Below are 18,769 nucleotides of genomic sequence, written 5' to 3' on the forward strand. Positions count from 1 at the left end.
CTATACAGAACAAGGGGACATGGCAATGAGTAAAAACCTCCGCACCTTAATGTTTGTCATTTTGAGGATTCTAGAATGTCGCTGGACCAGGCATATTGTCATGATGCTTTATTATGCAATTTGAGTATATTGCAAGTAAACTCTTTAAAACAGCATTATTGTAGGCCTTGACTCCCAAAACTTTATTATTTCTTCCAAGTAAACCGTGGAAGAAGGTGATTGTGCCTAAATTGTAGAGTGGATTAAAATCCCTGCTTCGCTGTTTAGCATAAGCGTGTGATCCTGGGCAAATAATGCAATCTCACCCTGACTTCAACTGCAAAAATTGGAGACCTTATCAGTGATTATGTTTCACCATTACAATAGGGGAGTTTTAATAAGTGTAGCGACAAATTGGTGTACCTTGGTGCTCCTCTGCTAGTGGCTCAAATACTGTCACATAGAATTGCATTATTGCTGCACTGGCCCTTCCCCAGTCTCGTATCACTTGATTTGACAGACCGTCTCACCAGCCAGCCAGTGCACCCGAGTTTCTAGTATAGCGGACTAACTGTGGTAGAACCAACATTACATGTTCTCCCCTGTTGCTCCCAGCCACTGAAGTCGCTTGTGCCGTCCAGGGTACTGCTCCACACTCGGCAATGTCCTGTTATGCTATGATATTGAGTCTTTCATTGCACACCATCTGCCATTTTCACACTTTCAAGGAGTTTCAGAATCTGCAAGTAATAGCTTCGGGGGCTAATGCAGTAGCAGAGGGATCAGGCCAAGATTGCTTTGTTACAACATTGATGTTTGCAGATCTTAAAAGATATGGCTCTGTATGGTGAATGTTTTAGATATTTTGTCAGCTGTGCGGAGCACTGGTTATGTGCGTTTCAGGTAGCTAAGGTACTTGTTTGTATGAGTGACAGAACATTGTTTTGATTCTTGTTTTTGCCACCAACTCACCACAGAGCCAAAGACCAAAGGAGGGATGGACCAAAGGTTCACCTGCAAGGGAGCCAAGGACCAGAGGAGAGTTCACCAGGGCAGCCAATGACCAGAGGGGCAACTGACCAGAGAGGTTCACTTTTACCTTAGTTTTACTTCATTCTATTTTTGATTTTTGCTGTAAGCTGAAACTATTAAACCGGAGTACAATTAGGAAGGAGGAGGGACACTTGAGGGCGTTTTATTTACCAGCCCACTGACTGCCCATGGCCATGCTAATTCCTATGCAAATCCCACCCACTACCTGAAGAGTAAAAGTATTCCTAAGAAAGTCTAACTTTTGAACTGCCTGGGTTTTTTTATGCACACTGGAAGGTGGTGACTTTACCTGGGTTGTGTTCTCAGTGAAACAGAAAATAGGAAAGGAAAGATGTGTTGCTCAAACTTACAAGTAACATTCTGAAAACTAAATTGGCGATAGCAGAAGAGCTGCTATTTCAGAAACTGAAAATAAACCTTTTGGTAGACCCTCATTTTACCATCAACCTGACTTCCATAAGATTCTTTTGTGGAGACAATGCGTAAAATGTACCACTGGGTGCATTTGCATCATAAATGCAGTCCAATGGCAAGATACAACTAGTATTCTATTCCTACATATGTCAAACCCTGCTGAGTGCACCATATTCGATAGACATTTGGCAATTAACAACTCGTGAGTGAGGATTTAGAGGATTCTCTGGCTATGATATTGTATTTGTATCACGCTTGTACACAAGTGTTTCAGAGCGCGACGAGGCAAGGGAGGGGAAGAAGGGAAGACAAAACAACAATCTCACTAGGTCCAGGGACATTGAGAATGTGCAAGTGCAGGGGAGAGGGAATGGTGAAAGTGCACGGGAGAGGGGAAAAGTGGAAAGTGCTGAGCAAGGGGTACAACCATACAAAAGGTAGTGCAGCCAGCAATGTGGCAAGTGCAGGTTTTGAGCGCAGACAAGGGGTGTCTGAAAAGTGCATGTAAGGGGACTGTAGGGTAACAGATACCGACCCAAGTGCAGGTGTTGCCAGGGGCTGTGCGGGTGAGTGGCTGGGTGGGCATGGGCACGAAAGCAATGGGAGAACTAGGTGCATTGTGCCAAAGCAGACAGATCAGCAGGGTAGAGGGGGAGCGAAGATAGAAGCAAAGAGGAAGGTCTTGAGGTGCTTCCGGAACCAGAGAAGGTTCTCCTCGTTTCAGAGTGGCAGGGAGGCTGTTCCAGAAGGAGGCCTCTGTTGAGGAAAGAGATCTGCCACCTGTTGGAGGCCTGCCCTGGACCACAGGGCAGGCCCCATGCACATGCCAGGAGCACCCGACACAGTCCTTCGGGGCGGCGATCACGCCGCGGACAATGGAGTGGGGGTCACCCCACTCGCTCCAGATCACTGGAGCGGACCACATGGCTGAGATCACCCAGCACACTGCGGCCCCGGCTCTGGGGGCACCCAGGCCGGGGTCGCACCCCTAGCCAAGGTCACATGGCATTATGATTCCCATGGGATGCAGTTGTCCAGCAGGGGCACCGTCCTCGTGCTGGGCCCCCGTCCCTGGGCCCAGATCACGCGGTGTGGCACCAGTATGGTGCAAACCAAAAACGACACCAGAGCCTCGGATGGAGTGACTGACGAGCCAGAAACAGCTTGTACCTTTTATTAACTTGGTCACATGGGGAACCATGTGACCAAGACAAACACACTGGGAGATACCATGTCTCCCTACAGGGTGTGACATGCAACACCACCAACTCATTGCTTGGAGAAGTGACAAACCCTGAGGGAATTGGAGGTGGAGGAGGGAAGAGCTCGAACAGGAAGGTATTTATGGAGGGAACGTTGAAGGTATTTTGGACCCAGGCCCCAGAAATTCAGTTATGTGTTTGTTTTGGTGTGACACCCCAAAATTTCCTGAGGCCTTATCAGACCACCCCTATAAAAAATGTCTGGGGGCGCCACTGGATTCGACCTAGGTATGGCTTCTCTCCGTGGGGGAATTTCTGCCCCGGCAGAGAAAATCAAAAGTTTCCACCCATGCTGAGAGGTATTGCAGCGCCCTTATTTCGGCAGCCATGGCTTTAGCGCCACTGCTGACAGCGGTAGGTGTAGTCGCAGAGAATGCAAACATAATGGACTTTGCAAACCTAATTCTAAATAGTGAAGTACTGCTGCATCCCCGATGTCAAATAGATACAGGGTGGTAAGAACGAGCGGGCATCCCCCCTGCACTCAGCAGTAACCACGTGGCGAGAAGAAGGGGCGTGAATGCCAGCCTGTCTAGAGGAAACGTTGCAGGTCCTCTTCCCACGTCAGGTACCCGCCCCCTCATTAAGAGCCCTCCTTCCATTGAGAATCTTCTCAGCCTCGGACTGATGGGCCAATGAGGAAGGCCCTGCCATTGTGACGTCTGTAAAACAGCTTCGGATCCTCCACGGTGGGAGGAGGCGTGGGTTAGCTGTGCAGCAGCCAAGATTACGACTGGGGGGGGGCGGCACGTGACGTCGGCAACACTGGGTGTCCTGTCAGCGTGGGACTAAGGAGCGTGAGCCGCCAGGGCTGCTCTAGCTGCAGTATTTCCTGTGGCATGCGACTGTGCTCTTGATGGAGGTACTGCCTGTGCCCCAGTAGCCATGAACTCGCCCCCCGAGCAGCCTGCACCCCCTGTCATATGATCAACTGCAGCCATGGCACCCACTTTGCTGCAGAAGCTCTTCAGCAGGAGAGCCGGAGCTTCAGGGGCGGCGACAGCGGCGTCACGGGGGCCCCACGGGGAGCCGGCAGCACCTAGGTGAGAATTGATGTAATATCGAGTGTTCTGCGTGGCACGCATTACTGCAAAGGCTCAGGGGCATCCAGCCAGGTATAGCATGGCTCTTCCTGTATGTGTGCTTTTTGTTTCTTAGAATTTTGGCGGTGCTATATTCTCATCACCCCAAAGAAAAAGAAATTCTTGGAATTTGAAATTGGCAAGATAAACAGACGTGTTTGTATGTGATGGGTTGTATAGAGGGCCCAGGTAACGGTTTAATGACATTGATACCGATGTGCATGGTGAACATGTTTGTGTGCCAACATAACATTGTGCAAGGTAGTTTATTTCTGAAGAAGAGTGTTGTTAAATGTGATGTGTAGAATTTCTGAAGGGGTGTGGACTTGTGTTAACATTATGTTACTGTGTTGAATCACCGCCATAGTAGTTTAAAATCAATGCTCTTGACTGTGGCATATTGTGCCCAACCCCCTCCTAAACCGAAAAGTAAACCATGTTTGATGTTCTCGGTGGATTTATGACGTAATGTTGGAATGCAGCGCGTCAAAGGTTGGTGAAATTTGGAAAGGGGCGTGGGAGCTCTGGCTTGCACACTACTTATGGGCCAGTGACGTGGGTATATAATAGTAAATCAGCAATGAGGGTCTCTAATTAAAACCAGGCTCGGTTTGTACAACATTGCTTTCTGTGGATGTATGCAATGTAAAAGCAAAATATGTTTTTAAAGAATTGTTTTTTACAAATATTTGTATTTTGTCATTTATATAGTGCTTTATGCCAAAGCGCTTAACATAATACACAATCGGAATAAAATCACGAAATAAATAATAAGAATTAGTAAAGAGTTCCAGTGGTATGGGGAAAGCAATGAGACAGAACACAACCGTGATTGAGCACAAGGGGGGGTGAGGAACTGATAACAAAAATTGAGTCTGAGAATTTAAAGCCGGAGAAATTTGCGTCTCAACTCCTCTGAAACAATTCCTGATTCAGATGAGTGCTGGGGATGTATTCATCAGAATGGAACACTGGAGCACATGTTATGGAACTGTGTAAGAGTACATGATTTTTGGCTGAAAGTGTGCGAAATATTTGATGACATTTTAGGGGATAAATTATGATTTTAGAACCCTAATTTTAGGGGATGACGAAATGGAGGTAAGCTTTAAAACCCGCCAAAAGAAATTGATTATTTAGGGCTGCTTCAACTGCAAAGAAGATAATATTTTGAGGGTGGTAATCTAGGCTCGCCCCATTGCTGAAAGACTGGTCTGATGAAATGTTAAAATTAGCCGAGATGGAGAGAGTGATTTACCGTAGTGAAAAGAAATACCTCTTATTTGTAAAGTTCATGGATGTCTATTAGTCTAATTAGATGGATAAAGGGATGGGGGGTGGGATGGGCAAACTGAATTGTATATATGGTTTATGATGTATATAGTTAATGAAAATTAATGTTTGTATAGTTTCTAATATTATGTTATTTCTGTGTTTAGATGTTTTAACTAAGATTTCAATTGTAATTCAACAAATTGATTTGTAATGTTAACCAAGAAAATGAAAATAAAGAATTAACATTTAAGAAAAGTCAAAGAAATATGTGAAGTGCTAGTTTCTTCCTGAACATACATTTCTTTTAAAGTGTCATCCAAATGAATGAAGAGAAAAATGTCAGGAGTACATAAATGTTATCACAAGTCGAAAAGCAATACCAATTGCTCAATACATTGTGATTGATGAATTGCTGACTTGTAGTAATTGTTTTCATAGATCTTTCAAATTAACATATTGATTGTTGGTTTGAAGTGATGGCAGGGCACTCTATTTGCCATTGGCTATTGAAATGTGACTCTTGGCAAGTACAAAATGGTGTGTGTTGTGTATGTAGAGGCAGCAAGTGACTGTTTATGGCTGGCTAGTAATTTTCTAATTGAATTTTTACCACCTGGTGATAGGATTGATTGCTAGATTAAACTGGATAACATTTTATGATTTGCTGGAACCAAATTTTCATTGGAAAATGTCATTTTGGCACATCTTTCATTTTAAATCCCTTCTTTGGGACAAAACAATGTCTATTCAACATAAAGCTTGTAGAGCGCTTCAATGAAAACACAATTTAGCATATTCCTTGCAAGGTTCAGATTGTTCCAACCTTCCTAAAACAAAATAAAAAAATATAGCTGTTGAAAATAAAAATGAGGGAGGTATTGAAGGATCAGAAAGCATAGTATTTCTTACCTATGGAGTTCAGTTACCATTAATTTGGAATGTGTTTTTTTTTATTTTTTTTATTTCATAAGAATCTGTCGTGTGAGCCAAATTCACTGAATGTGTCTAATGTGGAAAGTGAAAGAGGGCAGGAGAAGGGGGGGAAAAGAGCCAGGGGGGAAAAGAGCCAAGGACATAGGCAATTTATTTGTTTTTAAATGCATCATTATTTCTAGGATGTGTTAATGAAAGTTACCCAAGTGAGTGTTTCCATCATTATGCAGAGAAAGACGGTCAATTTGGAAAATAGTTGCTCAAATTAAAATATGCAATTAAGAAAATCTAAGTATTTAAGAACCATGTTAATTTCACCAGTGAATTTGTTAGGATTGAAGGAACCCATATTACCTACTGGTAGAGATCTAATTGGTGCTAAAGGTTCTGCATCGGAAGCATTGAAAAGCGTGTTGACAGTAACATGTTGTTTGTTAGTGAGATGGAGGTGACGTAATCACGTGTTGGGTCCAGTGGGGGGGAAGAAAAAGATCACAAACTCTGTAGTTAATGAACCGCTGGTTTTGTTAGGATTAAAGGGGAAACTATAGGTTTTTTTTATAACAACATTCTATTGGTTTTTTTCAAAGCAATATATCCATTACAACAATGCAATAATTATAAGTTAATTCACGGTGGAATGTATCTCTGAATGTTTATGGGTTGGGTGGGATTGTTGCTGGCCTTCTAGCCATTGATGATGGTCCATGCAAGTCGCAAGCGGGTGTTGATCTTGTCTTTGGCCTGCTTTGAATGAGATCCGGCTATCAGTAAAGTGGGCTACATTGGAGCCATCTGGTGAATGGGGGGTCTCTTTGTGAGTGCTGGGTATTTGGCCACATAGTCCATAAATGGGTCCCATATGTTCGTTTTTGCAGCTAGTAATTAGGTGATTGCATAGGGGGGGTATTTGTCCTGAGATCAGGAATGCTCCGTCTCCTGTTTCGCCTAGAAGGACGATTCCCGGATTCCCGGATCCCAGGGTATGGAGAGACCGGTGATTTCTTTGAAATGTTTTAAGATTTCCTTCCAGTATGACTCTGCCTTTGGACAGGCCCAAAGCAAGTGGAATAGTGATCCGGGGACTGGGCAACCGCGCCAGCAGGTATCGGGGGATATCTGGGTTGGCCTTATGAATTTGAGTTGCGGTGATATAGTATCTGTAGCAAAGTTTGTAACCCCCTTCCCTGTTCGTGATGCATTGTGAGCTTTTGTGCATCTGTCCCATATTTTTCCCCATTATGCCCCCGCTATTTCTCACCCTACCTCCTTTTCCCATTCTAGCATGTATCATTCTTTTTTCGCGGGGTCTGATTTGTCTAGGAGCCGATAGATGATCGAGGTCCTGCCCCTGCTGGTTGGTGTTAGCGAGAGCTCCAGGGCTGTTAGTTCTCTGGAGCATCTTTCTCGGGTTATCCTGTGGGACATCCAGTGCCTTATTTGGGTATAGCGGAATCTTTCCCGTTCTCCCCCTCCAAATTTTATTTTGCATCTCTCGAACGTGATAGGTGAGCCCTTTTCTATAAAGTCACTCGTTTTACCCAGGTCCCCTTCTGCCCAGGCTTGGAAGTCCTGCGGGGGGTTTCCCGGTGAGAATTCAGGGTTATTCCAGATGGGGGTCAGGGGTCCCAAGGCGCTCCGAATGCCCCATTTCCGAGCTGCAGCTTTCCAGCAATGGACCGTTACAGTCGTGGCTGATAGGGGATCGCTAATTGTCTGTGGCTTTATGTTTGGTAGGTGTGGGAGATCATGTAGTGGGACAGGGCACCAGGACTCTTCGATTTGCCTCCATTTCGGGGGGGGGGTCTGTTACGTGCACCCAGGAGAATGCGTGTGATAGTTGCGCAGCTAGGGTGTATCTGGCCATGTCAGGCACTCCCAGCCCCCACTGTGGTTTCCCCCTTAGCATAATTAGTTTGTTAATTCGAGGCCCCTGTTATGAAGAGGCTGGCGCAGACAGGTAAGTAGTATAATGGTTTTATTTAGGTTATAATAAGAGAAGACCCCACCCCCCCAATATTAAGAGGCTCCTCTCCTTCAGCTCTTTCTCCAACTGACAAACATTAGAACACTGTACAAGAAATGCTGTCATCAACATTCCATGACATCATACAGGTTTGAAGAAGCATCATAAGAAAAGCATTAAAGACTTCCTACTCTCCATAAGTCATCACAACACATCTCCCCCTTTTTTTTAAACTTCACTTATCTAAATTTCAACAAAACAATTCAAAGATGTCACATTAATGACCAACTTAACAAAGGTCCAGTTTATGGCACATAAACTTCTATGTGGCCTCACTTAACAGTAGCAATTCTATCTTTATTCCACACTTGTCCTCCAGCCACACGTACGGCCCCTTTCATGACCACTACAACTCTGACAGGATCCGAATAAAGAGATTCTCCTTTCCTTTTGACAACTCCCTTCTTTATCCTGACCCAATCTCCACACTCCACGTGCAGTTCTTTCTTACCTCTCTTCAGGTTTTGGCGCGCAACCCATTCAGACTTCTTCCTCACCAATGACTTACTCACTTAATCAACTACCAGATCCGTCGCCCTACTCCTACCAAGCTATGGCGGACACGCCATGGAATATGGCTTCCTGCCTCTCATAAGCTCAAACGGGCACAGACCTGTTGTTGAATGTGGCGCCATCCTCCGGGCCCAGATCCTATTCTGTATCATGGCCAACCTATCCAATCCGCACTCTTCTCCCATACGAATACTCTCCATCACACACCTATTCATCCTTTCAACCACTCCGGACTCGGGATGGTACAATGAGGGTCTTTTGTGATCAACTCCACATTTCCTTAAATAGCTAGTGAAATTGCCCCCTATAAACTGGGGACCATTGTCCGTCAACAAACTCTCCGGTAGACCTTCATTGGCAAATATCTCCTGCAATGTCTTTATCATGCTTTCTCCGGTGACATTTCTCACAATTTTTAAAATTCACCCATCTAGAACAGATCTACCACCAGAACAATGAATCTTCCACGCCCATAACCCAATTCCACGCCCATAACCCAATTCCACAGGACCAAGGATATCCATGGCAAGATCACTCCATATCCTAGATGGGAGACCCACATCCACCAATGGCTGCTTCTTGGCTACAATTCCCTTCCCACTCTTGACACAAAATTGACAATTTGCTAAACAATTTTCTATTTCCTTGTCAAACCCCGGCCACCAATGGTCTTCTCTTAACACACCCTTGGTTTTGGCAACTCCTATGTGACCACTATGTGCCAGCTCTATCACTTTCTTCCTCAAACCAACTGGAACCACTGCTCTTCCCCATCTGAACAATACATTATCAATGACCGGTAATTCATCCTTCACTTCCCAATACGGCCTCACGCCCTCCGCCAATTCCACCTTATTGGGCCATGCTGTAGAAACAACATACGGAATTATTTTATTTATGATCTCATCGCTCTTCATCTCATCCAACCACTCCTGTTTGGACACAATACCGTCAGTGTTGTTAAACACTAATTCTATTTCTTCGCTTTCCACAACACCAGAGTCAATTACTCTCATCCTTGACAAATTGTTTGCCAGTATATTGTCCTTTCCAGGAATGACCTCCATCTTGAATGTGTTTGCATTCTGGTGACCCAACCTGCCACCCTGCGGGAAACCTTATCAAGGCCCTTATTCTCAAATATGGCTTTAAGTGGTTTGTGATCTGTACGAAGTACAAACTCTACACCCCACACAAAGTTTCTGAACCGTTCCACAGCCCAGAAACATGCCAATGCCTCCTTTTCGAGAACAGAATATCTCATCTCCGCACCCTTGAGACCTCTCGAGGCATGAGCTATCACCTCTTCAGACCCATCATCTTGTTTCTGGGATAATACTGCCCCTAGTCCACATTCACTAGCATCCACTGTGATGATAGATGGCTTTCTTGTGTCGCAACATCCTAATGGTTGGGCTAAGTTTATCTCTTCTTTTATTACATTAAATTCCGCCTCACACTGACTATTCCACACAAATTCAACACCTTTCCTCCAGAATTTTTCTCATTTCTTGCACTTTATCAGCATAATTTACCACAAATTTCTGATAAAACTGCGTCATTCCTAGAAAAGAGCGCAACTCACTCTTATCATTTGGTCTCTCAATCCTCTTTATGGCACTCACCATCTCTTCCTTGGGTCTGATACCATCCCCTGACACCTCATGTCCCAAATAGTCCACTTTTGTCACAGCAAATTTGCATTTCTCTTCTCTCGGTGTGATACCTCTTTCCTCAAATACCTTCAACACCTTACATACATTTGTCATGCTCCTCCAATGTCACTCCACTTACCAACACATCATCCTGAAAGCAGAAAACACCCTTCACTCCCTTCAACAGGCGATCCATGATTTTCTGAAACACTGAGGAGGCTGACGCTAACCCAAAGGGCATTCTCCTAAATTGGAACACTCCTTCATGTGTCACAAACGCCTTAACCTTCCTACATGCCTCCTCCAACTCAATCTGATGGTAGGCTGACGTCATGTCCAGTTTTGAGAAGTACTTTCCCCCACCCACCATGGTTAACAACTCACCCATGTTGGGCAGAGGGTGCCTGTCCACCAACACACACTTATTCAACTCGTGCATATCAACACACAACCTTAGATCCCCTGAACTTTTATTCACAATCACGACTGGGGAAACCCACTCGACCCTAATCCACCCCCCCCTTCCAGCTCTTTCAATCACTCCTGACTTGAGTAGCTTCTGCAACTCTTTCTTTACACTGTCCCTTAAAGCAAAAGGCACGGGCCTGAGCTTCGCTACAGTGGGAATACTGCCTCTTTTCAATATGTGATGTTGAAATCCCTTCACCCTTCCCAATGTCTCGTCAAACACCTTCCCATACTCTCTCACATACTTGCAATAAGTTGAAGATACTTCTAATACTTGTAAAACCTGTTCAGGGTGGTTGGGATCTAATCTGATTCCCAGATTCTTTTGCTCTCTCCATCCTAACAAGGATTGACCCTTCTTAGTCACATATACTTTCCCATCACAGCTGCGTCTTTTAAAATCAAACCTACACCAGACCTATCCCAGCAAATCAATTTTATCTTGGTTGTAACCCCCAGGACTTATGTCTGGTTCTGATAGTGTTGACACTGCCCCTTTCATTTCGCAGCTCAAATGCGCTTCTGGATATTAACGTGATTTTCGACCCTGAGTCAGCCATCATTGACACCTTGCATCCATTCACAGTCAAGACAGCATATGGGCGCTCACAATCATCTGGCTTTCCCTCACTGCTAACAACATTGACTGTATTTACGATAACATTTTGCAATGCCAGAACAGTATCATCTTCTGATGACCTCCCCTCTTCCTCTTCATTTACAAATAAGACCTTTCTTTGACCCGTTTGGCCAAACTGATAGTTCTTGCAGCATCTCCCAAAGTGTCCTCTCCTTTTGCACTTATTATAGACTGCCTTCCGCCCTGGGCACACTATTGAAGATGCAAAATGTGTTGCACTAGCACACCGATAGCACAATCTCTCATCATTTTTATCTTCTCTCCTTTCACTTCTTTGCGTCGATTCTTGGTTCCTCTTTTCTTATGTATTACTCCTCTCCTTCTGTTTGTTTCTTCCCTTCCTTTTGCTCTTCCCTTCACCCACATTTAACACCTCCGGCTTGCTTTCTTTGGAATCTCCTCCTTCAGTTTTTGATAGCTTGGCAACACATGCCAGAGAATGTTCTACACGTTTAGCCAAGTCCAATACCTCATCCAAATTCGGCTCATCCTTCAGCCAAAGTTCCTCACGAATCTTATTTGATCGACAATGCGTCATGAATTGGTCGCGGATGTGCTCGTCGAAACTTCCTTCAACAGACTCACCATGAGCCTCCGTGCGCATGCAGAAATTGTATCGCTCCAAAATTGTTCTTCTTTTAGGGTTAAAATGTTTATCTAACTTCATCAAAGCCGACTCAAACTCATTCAAGTCATCTCTGCTTCCATCATCTACCAACTGAGGGAGAGTCTCGAAAATCCTCTGCCCTTCGTAATTCAGGAAGTTTAGTAATAGTGCCACTTTTCTTTCACTGGAATACGCCGTCCCCCCCGGCTGCCCTCATATAGTGGATAAAGCCTTTGCGGCATTGAGGCCAAGCAATTCTCGCCGCCCCTGGTGTGGGCATAAATATGGGTGGGCCAGATATGCCAGGCAAGGCTGCCATATCTTTGTGGGCAGGCAGGAAGGTTACTCTCTTTGTTCAGGGCGGTGTTTCTCTCGTTACTCTTTTAATTTAAGTCCTTGTGTGCTTATTGGAAAAAAAATCTAATCCTTGCACTGGAAATGTAGAAGTCACTTTCATATGGCAGGATCTCAACTGCGGGGTCCCTGCAGAAAATGCTCAAAGTTGGAACCCTTTTGCTGCCCCACAGTTTTCTTAATGTCACTTACTAAAATGCGACTTCAGCTGCGTGATTTCCCCACTTCTCATTCACTTTCTCTAGGGAAATACTGTAGCGATGTAAGAAGTGCGGTGCTGCCGTTTAATTTACTTGAGCCTCTATTAAATATATTAAGGTACTTTCGTTTCACCCTCCTGTGCGGATGCACCCTATCGTCTATTAGCAGGAATACGGTAGCTGAGACTGTCTTCCTCCCTGCTCTAGCGAGAACGGCTGCGGTGTAATGGGCCGTGCCGGGATCCGCGGCGGGTGTCAATGGGAAAAGCAGCACTTACTTGATAATAGTTGCAGGGACACAACAGCCGCTCGACGCTGGGGACAAGCGGAGCAACCTTCCCTGAGCCGATGGTGCTTGATCAGCTGCTCAGCGCTGAGGGGGGGGGGTGGGGTAGTCTTTCCTGAGCTTTCTCCCACGACGGCATCCGTCGCTCTTCCCGGAAAACATCCCACAAACGTAGAGACACTGCGCCGGTGCCCGTCGTTCACTTTGGCGGGCCGCTCAACGCAGGGGAAGGATGCGGAGAGGCCCGCGGCTTTTTCCTTTCTTCTGAGGCGGGGCCGCCACTTCTCTGCAACGGGACCTGCTACCTGGGGCACTTCAGGTCGCTCCTCTTCCAGGTCACTCAACGCCGATCACGGGCGGAGCAGACCTCCGGAGCAATGCGGACATCCACTAGCGGGCCCACGTTTCTGCCAGGTAGGGCAGAGCTGGTACGGCTGGTTGCTGGGGGGTCTCCTTTCACCAGTCTGCAGTGGCCTCCTTATCCCATCCTTGTCGCCATTGTTATGAAGAGGCTGGCGCAGACAGGTAAGTAGTACAATGGTTTTATTTAGGTTATAATAAGAGAAGACCCCCTACATTAAGAGGCTCCTCTCCTTCAGCTCTTTCTCCAACTGACAAACATTAGAACACTGTACAAGAAATGCTGTCATCAACATTCCATGACATCATACAGGTTTGAAGCATCATAAGAAAAGCATTAAAGACTTCCTTCTCTTCATACTCTCCGTAAGTCATCACAACAGTCCCCCCAAACATTCTAGTATTTTCTTTTGTAGAGCTTTTATGGCTGGACACGGGATCTGTATTGGTAGTGCTGCGCAGTGGTATAGCCATCTGGGGATCAGGTTCATTTTGACGTCAGTAATTCACCCGAACCAGGAGATTTCCTGCTGCTTCCACCTTTTAAGGTCGTTCTGCAGGTTGCGGATTAGTTGCGGGATGTTGTGTGAATACAATTGTTGGGTCCTTGGTGATTTGGACCCCAAGATATTCGATTGCACCCTTGGCCCATGGGATTGGTGACAGAGGGGTTAGGGAATCTCTATTGCGTGGAGAGGTTGATGGCTTGTGCTGAGGATTTGGACAGGTTCACCTTGAATCCTGATAGGGCCCCGAACTCCCTGATTTCCTCCCATAGCGCACCCAGGGATGTTGCTAGGTTTGAGGCAGTGATTAATACATCGTCTGCGTATAGCGCGATTTTGTATTCTTGGTCTCCCACCGTTATCCCCTTTATACTCCCATTTTGTCTAATTCTGGCGGCAAAGGGTTCCATAGGCGGGGCGAAGACTAGGGGTGATAGTGGGCAGCCCTGTCTGGTGCCCCTAGATATGTGTATTTGTCCTGACCTGGTGCCATTGATTTGTAGTTGTGTTGTGGGGACTTGGTAATTAGCCATGACCCATGTGGTAAAGTTGGGGCCAAAGCCGAAGTGTTCGAGAACCGCTTGGATGTATCCCTAGTCTACCAGGTCGAAGGCTTTGTGGGTGTCTAATGAGATCACGGACATCCCTATCTTCATTTTGTGGCGCTTTCAATTAAATGTATTGTTCGTCTTATGTTATCATGAGTCCCTCTTCCCGGGATAAATCCAGTTTTGATCATGGTCAATTAGGAACGGGAGGAGCAGCCCCAGTCTTCTGGCTAGTACTTTGGCGAAGATCTTGCCGTCCATTGTTCAGGAGTGATATCGGGCGGTAAGAGTCAGGCAATTCGGGATACTTCCCGGGTTTATGTAGCGGGACTGTGATCGATTCGGCCATTGATTTCGTGACTGATCTTGCAGATGGGAAGGAATTAAATAGGGCGGCCAGCTGAGGAACTAGGATTCTGGCGAATTTTTTTGTAAAAGTTTGCGGATAGGCCGTCTGGACCGGGGGCCGTGGATTTGAGGGTATTGATAGATTCGATCATTTCTTCAGTATTGATAGGGGCTTCCAGGAATTCAAGCTGGGTTGAACTTTGGGGGGACATGGTCTTCAGGTATTCCGGTAGCTTGTCTAGAGCCGTGTGATCTCCGGACATTATTGACTTGTGATACTTCACCAGTTCATTGATTTTATCCGTCTCGGAATGGAGCAGCTTTCCATCTTCCCTTCGTAGCTTAAGAATGTTGTTTCGGCTGTGTTTTTATTTGCTTTGTTCCCTTTGTTGTAATAGAACTGTTTTGTATATGCTAGTGATTTGGCCGTTCGGTCGGCACAGGACATTTCTAGAGCTATTTTCGCCCTCCTCAGAGCTCTTTCTATTTTTCTGGTGTAGCTCGCTTTTAGCTGAGTTTCTAATTGGAACACCTCTTTTTCCAGCTTAGTTGTTGCAATATTTCATATCCTTCTCTGTTCCGCTTCCGCCCCGATTAGCGAGCCTCTGACTACCGCCTTCATTGCGTCCCAGATGATGTTGATGGGAGCGGACTCCATGGTGTTCTCTTTGAAGTAGTTGATTATTGTGTCCTCCACTTCTGCTCTGATGCTTATGTCTAGCAGTAGGGAGTCGTTTATTTTCCAATACCTCTGGATAGAGTTTCTTTGGCCTGATATGGCTAGGTTCACGGAGACTGGAGCGTGATCAGAGATCATGCCGGTATGAATTTCGGCATTAACGCAAGGGAACATCGGACCGGAGATTAGAATAAAGTCTATTGTTGAATAACCCTTATGGACATTGGAGTAGTACGTATAATCTCGTGAATAGTCTCCAGACATCTGTCTCTGTTTCTCTGAACAATTTAGCTAGGGAGAGGGCCTGTATGAAGTCTGCATTTGTGGGGGAGGGGGTGTTTTGTCCAGATGCGGGTTTGGCATGGAATTGAAATCCCTGCTGATGATTAGGTGGCCTTCGCGGAAGGCTAAGATGGTTGGGAGAAGGGCCGAGATGAAGCTGCGTTGGGATGCTTTGGGACTGTAGATTGTAACGATTGTGATGAGAAGCTCTTCGAAGAAGCCTTTGAATAGGAGATGGCGTCCCTTTGGATCTCTCCTTATTGTGGTCTTAGACAGCAGGACTTTGTCACTCAGTAATGTCGCTACTCCTCTTTTCTTCTCCCCTGATGTGGCGACATAAGCTTTTTTTTAAATCTCTTGAATCTTATACGGTGTTCGTCTTCTTGTAATAGGTGAGTTTCTTGAAGTAACACAATGTCTCCGGATAGTTGACTCAGTCGGTGTTCCACTGATCTGCGTTTGAGGTGGTATTTTTCTTGTTGTTATTTCAGGTTGTGGTGCTGTGCGAAAGGACATAACTGGAGATGAATAAAGTCCCCAACTTAGAATTCGCCCTTTTTGTTCCCCACCCCCATGCCCCAACTTTGAACTGGTAGGAGGAACATCATCCTACTGCCACTGGGAAACTGGTGGCCCCAATACGATTGTTGTTGGCCAACTGGGCCGCCGAGATGAACATTGGCAAAGCTCTATCGCTGCTCGCGCACCTGTTCGAGTACTGGAACGTGACTTTTCTTCTCATAGATTGTTACGTCGTTGGTTTTCAATGATCGTTGTTTTTGAGAAGTGAGGGTCAGAGATCCTTGGGGTCAATTGCAGGGTGTTCAACCCATGTCGCTGTCTTTCTTCGGGGGACCCCGGAGTCTGCGCCGTCTGCTGGTCTTTGACCATACTCCTCCCGGAATTGTTTCTTCGGATTCGGACTCCCCTTCCGCTCTCGTCTGGCCCGTGAGTTTCTCCGCTTCTTTCATTGATTGATTGTATTTGTCTCTGTGATCCCTCCCATATAAATCTCCCTGAAGTAGGGAACTCCCAGTGGTATGGGATTTTCCTTTCGCGCAGCCAAACTGTCAATGGTCGCATAGTCTTCCGTTTTTGGAGAGTTGAGTTAGCCAGGTCCTGGTACAGTGAGATTGTAGATCCCTGGAAGGTGATCTGCCGCATCTGCCTTGCTTCCCGCATTATGTCCTCTTTTATTTGGAAAAAGTGGACCTTCGCCAGCACATCGGGGGGGGGGGGAGTGGATGTTTTCCTTGGGATTGTCTGTGTACCCTGTCTAACTCCAGGGGAGAGCTGTCCTGTAAGGTCATTATGAATCTAAAAAGTTCCGATATGTAGGATTTCAGGTCTGCCTCTTGGATGGAGGATGGGATTCCTCAAACCCTGATGTTGTTCCTTCATGATCGGTTTTCTAAGTCCTCCTGCTTTGCTTCCAGGATATTGCATCTCGTCTCGAGGGTGGCTATTCTGTCCTTATGTTCAATCTCGAATCTTTGGTTGCAGACCTCTGATTTTATTTCGGTGGTTCGGTGCTCTACTTCCCCCATCCTTTTATACAGGGGAGTTGATTTTCTTAGTAACTTCTTCGGCGCTTTTTTGAATTTCCTTGGTCAGGGCTGATAATAGTTCTTGAAGATCGGCTTTAGTTGCTGCTTGTGGTGGGTTAGGCTCGGGTAGAGCTGGCGTGGGGGTGCGCGAAGCAGGCTAATTTTGCCAGCGTTGTGTTTTTCCTGCTGAGCAGAGGACTTCCGAGCCGGCCGGGTGACGGTGAGGGGGGCCCTGTCGGCAGGGGGTAGCCCCGAGCCCGGGATCCTCCGTGACAGCCGCGGTGCTCTGCTTCGGAGGGTGCCGGGGAGGAGCTCCGTAGTTATGGATGGTAGGGCTTTCTATGGATTAGCATTGATTTAAATCAAATAGAGAGAGCAGCGAACAAGCTGGAGTTGCCTCATCAAACTCGGCAGCTTTTTGGCATCAATGTTATGCCAGCACCTCCCCCTCCTGGAAGGCCTCCGGGCCGTGGAGATGCGTTGTCCATTTTACCGCCGAGTGGGTCCCGGATCTGGTGAGGGACCGCATTAGGTCAGAATGTGTCGCAGCCGGGACCCACTCGAGCGGCAGCTGCAGAAGGGATTCCCTTATCTGAAGCTTCAATTCCGGACTCGGTCTCTGGAAGCAGCATTTATATTGAATGGCGTATTGGGCCAGGCGGGAGCTCTTAGGCAGACATGCCGATCAAAGCAGCTCCAGGCCACGTCCCCTCGAAACTATAGTTTTTACTGGTAGAGATCGAATTCACGTTAAAGGTTCAGCACCTGAAGCATTGAAACGGGTGTGACCAGCACCAAGCTGTTTGTTAGAACATGATTAGGTCACCTCCTCATTTTTATGTGTAGCTGGGGGAAAAAAAACGAACATCAAAAACTGGATGTACTTGGTTTTTAGGTGCCTTGTCATGCAATAGATATCAAAGGAAAAGCTGTGGTAGTTCTACAACAAACGTTGTTTGCCTTATAAAGGCTCATGTGTTATTCCAAACTAGTTATGGTTAAAGTTTTAACACTTTATGGGGACGCGATTGATGTCAACCATATCATGATGGTGTTCATACCCTCATTGTATGTCTTCCGTTTGTTGATACATCTTTTGTTCGTTGCATGCCAAGCTTCTTTCATCTAGGTTATCAGCAATGTTTGGAACATCCGTGTCTAATACCCACTAGTTCACATGAACAGATATGTCATTTTTCAAGGTAATGTTCAACGAGGGGAGTTCATAGAGTTTTTGTTATGTACTCTGGAGCGGTGTTCTGCAATTCTAGTGCTGACCATTCTAGAAGTTGTACCTACATATTTTGGGACACACAGGCATTAAATTCAATATATCAATATTTGGTGTGATTATTGGAGAAATGTATAAGTTCTCATTGTTTGCTGTCATTTTCAAAACTCAAGGTCATTTAAGTAAATTAGTAGACTTTGCAATTGCCACATCGATGATGTCAAATTAGTTTGGGTGCATTCCATTAAGTTTGTATTTGAGTATTACATCAGTAACATATTTCGAATGCACAAGATGCCCTTAGATTTTTTCTTTTGCACAAAAAGATAAAAAAAGGGGCCATTCCAGATGTGGGATGCTCAGAATTATAAGAGGCCAGTGTTTGCAAATAGCCTGTTTTTAATTGGGTGGGGGCGGTAGAAACACAGACAATGCAATTGTTTGTATTTCTTTCTATACCCCCTCCCAAAATAGAATTTTATTGAATTTTTCAGGGAGGCACATGGAAAAGGTTACACTGT

The 18,769-nt window shown here is 45.7% G+C and overlaps 1 protein-coding gene across 1 annotated transcript in view; it reads left to right on the forward strand.

The window, feature by feature from the left end:
* The first annotated feature begins 3,422 nt into the window (after positions 1-3,422).
* FNIP2 (folliculin interacting protein 2) overlaps positions 3,423-18,769 on the forward strand; it is a 457,199-nt gene continuing 441,852 nt past the window's right edge. Inside the window, exon 1 of the mRNA XM_069631342.1 lies at positions 3,423-3,751. Coding sequence (XP_069487443.1) covers positions 3,648-3,751 — 104 coding nt within the window. The 5' untranslated portion in view covers positions 3,423-3,647. The remainder of the gene's footprint in view (positions 3,752-18,769) is intronic.

Source organism: Ambystoma mexicanum, chromosome 6q, assembly GCF_040938575.1.
Source record: "Ambystoma mexicanum isolate Mex_15411 chromosome 6q, UKY_AmexF1_1, whole genome shotgun sequence".
Classification (NCBI taxonomy): domain Eukaryota; kingdom Metazoa; phylum Chordata; class Amphibia; order Caudata; family Ambystomatidae; genus Ambystoma; species Ambystoma mexicanum.